At 52.6% G+C, this 2,405-nt stretch overlaps 1 protein-coding gene across 1 annotated transcript; it reads right to left on the bottom strand.

Annotated features, from left to right (window-relative positions):
- Positions 1-2,064, bottom strand: LOC310892015 (uncharacterized protein; the record flags this gene model as incomplete). Its single annotated transcript, XM_083854203.1, has 3 exons — positions 2,025-2,064; positions 62-1,888; positions 1-8 (listed from the first exon to the last, which is right to left on the bottom strand). Exons 2-3 carry the CDS (start codon positions 1,668-1,670, stop codon positions 1-3), a joined length of 1,617 nt encoding a protein of 538 aa, XP_083710329.1. The 5' UTR covers positions 1,671-1,888; positions 2,025-2,064.
- Positions 2,065-2,405: the final 341 nt, after the last annotated feature.

Genomic DNA, 2,405 nt, shown 5'->3' with positions numbered 1-2,405 from the left:
TCAGTCTCCTGCACCTTTGATGGCTGGTATGGAGTCCGGGTAGTTACTGTTGATTTTTCGCCATCCTCATCCTCATCTTCAGTCTCCTGCACCTTTGATGGCCCAGCCTCGTCTTCACTTCGCCCAGACTTAGCAGAAGACTGTCTGCGTTTTAAACGACCTGAGCCTCTATACCATTTTTTCACCTTGTCTACAGGGGCAACTTGCACTGCTACAGCTCGTTTCTCTGACCCAGCCACAGGGTCTGCCACAGGGGTTGGAATACCCTCTGCGGGGTCAACTTGCACTGCTACAGCTCGTTTCTCTGACCCAGCCACAGGGTCTGCCACAGGGCTTGGAATACACTCTGCGGGGTCAACTTGCACTGCTACAGCTCGTTTCTCTGACCCAGACACAGGGTCTGCCACAGGGGTTGGGATACCCTCTGCGGGGTCAACTTGCACTGCTACAGCTCGTTTCTCTGACCCAGCCACAGGAGTGGGAGCAGCTGCACGAGCTGGGGCAGCTGCAGGAGCTGGAGCGGCTGCAGGGGCTGGAGCTGGAGCGGCTGCAGGAGCTGGAGCTGGAGCGGCTGCAGGAGCCGGAACGGCTGCAGGAGCTGGAGCTGGAGCAGCTGCAGGAGCTGGAGCGGCTGCAGGAGCTGGAGCTGGAGTAGCTGCAGGAGCTGGAGCTGGAGCGGCTGCAGGAGCTGGAGCGGCTGCAGGAGCTGGAACTGGAACGGCTGCAGGAGCTGGAGCTGGAGTAGCTGCAGGAGCTGGAACTGGAGCGGCTGCAGGAGCTGGAGCGGCTGCAGGAGCTGGAGCTGGAGTAGCTGCAGGAGCTGGAGCTGGAGCGGCTGCAGGAGCTGGAGCGGCTGCAGGAGCTGGAGCGGCTGCAGGAGCTGGAGCTGGAGTAGCTGCAGGAGCTGGAGCTAGGTTGCTAATAACATCAATTGCAGCTCGATAGGCACAAGCCAGACCCCAGCACGCTACAGTGATTTGTGTCACTTTGGAACTGCCAGAGTCATGACACCTTTTTTTCAAGCATTCTGCCAGCTTTTTAGGATTTTGCAGTTGTTCAGGGGTGAATGTCCAAAACACTGGAGGTGACCACTGCTCTAGAAACCTGCCCATATCCTCCCACACTCCCTGCCACTCGCAACTATCCCGCCTCAAGACAGATCTCCGGATGAGATTCCTAAGTAGTTGTTTAACCCTCCACAAAATCTGAAGCGCATTCAGGAGACATAACAACAAGAGCAGGCTGGTCTGAGTATCCCAAGGATATTCAACATCTCGGAGAACCACCGTAACTAACTCGGGGGATAAGAGGGTGGTGGTGAAGGAGAAAGGGAGAGTGAACAGGTAGGGAAACATGTCTTCCCCTGTCCCCTTCACAGATTGGCTCCCTAACGAAAACAGGCAATAGGTGTAATTGCTAATAGTTTCCGAGATATGGGTTCCCAAGTATAGAGTCGACGTCAGTGCTGAGTACAAATACCAGGTTAAAGTCGTGACCAGATATTTCATCATTTCATAAGCCATTGTTACACCGCACAGTACCATAACAATCTTAAACCAGGGCCCGGAAAGGATAAACAGTGCAACAGGGAGCACATTCAGAAAGTAACGCACCATAAAACTCAATTTGGAATACAGGTACAGCAGACTGGAGATTAAGGCAATCAACATCGTGACTAGCAACTATTAAGCAGGTCCAATACTTATACCAATTTTAGTTTAACACACTCTGGTCAGATTTGTCGATATCTCAACCCTTCGGGCCCCACGTTGGGCGCCAAAAAGACTGTTGTGGTTTAACCCGGCTGGCAGCTAAACACCACACAGCCGTTCGCTCACCCTCCCCCCTCCCTCTCTGGGATGGGGGGAGAGAAACGGGAAAGTGAAGCCTGTGAGTTGAGATAAAGACGGTTTATTAAGACAGGAAAATAATAATAACAATAATAATAATAATAGTGATAATGGTAATAGTATTAACAATAATAATGTGTAAGAAAACAAGTGATGCACAATGCAATTGCTCACCACCCGCTGACCGATGCCCAGCCTATTCCCGAGCAGCCGCCCCCCCACCCCGGCCAGCCACCCCTATATATTGTTTAGCATGACGTCAGATGGTATGGAATACCCCTTTGGCCAGTTTGGGTCAGCTGTCCTGGGTCTGTCCCCTCCCAGCTCCTGCTGCACCCCCAGCCTGCTCGCTGGCAGGACAGAGCGAGAAGCCGAAAAGTCCTTGGCCTGGTGTAAACACTGCTCTGCAACAATTAAAACATCAGCATGTTATCAGCGCTCTTCTCATCCTAATCCAAAACATAGCACCCTACCAGCTACTATGAGCTACTTAACTCTGTCCTAACTGGAACCAGGACAATCACTAGTGGTGCCAGTGCACTCTCTGGACTCACT

The sequence above is a fragment of the Anser anser genome, assembly GCF_964211835.1.
Source record: "Anser anser genome assembly, contig: HAP1_SCAFFOLD_84, whole genome shotgun sequence".
Taxonomy (NCBI): Eukaryota; Metazoa; Chordata; class Aves; order Anseriformes; family Anatidae; genus Anser; species Anser anser.
The sequence above is the reverse complement of the archived record's forward strand: the minus strand, read 5'-3'. Positions and strand labels throughout refer to the sequence as shown.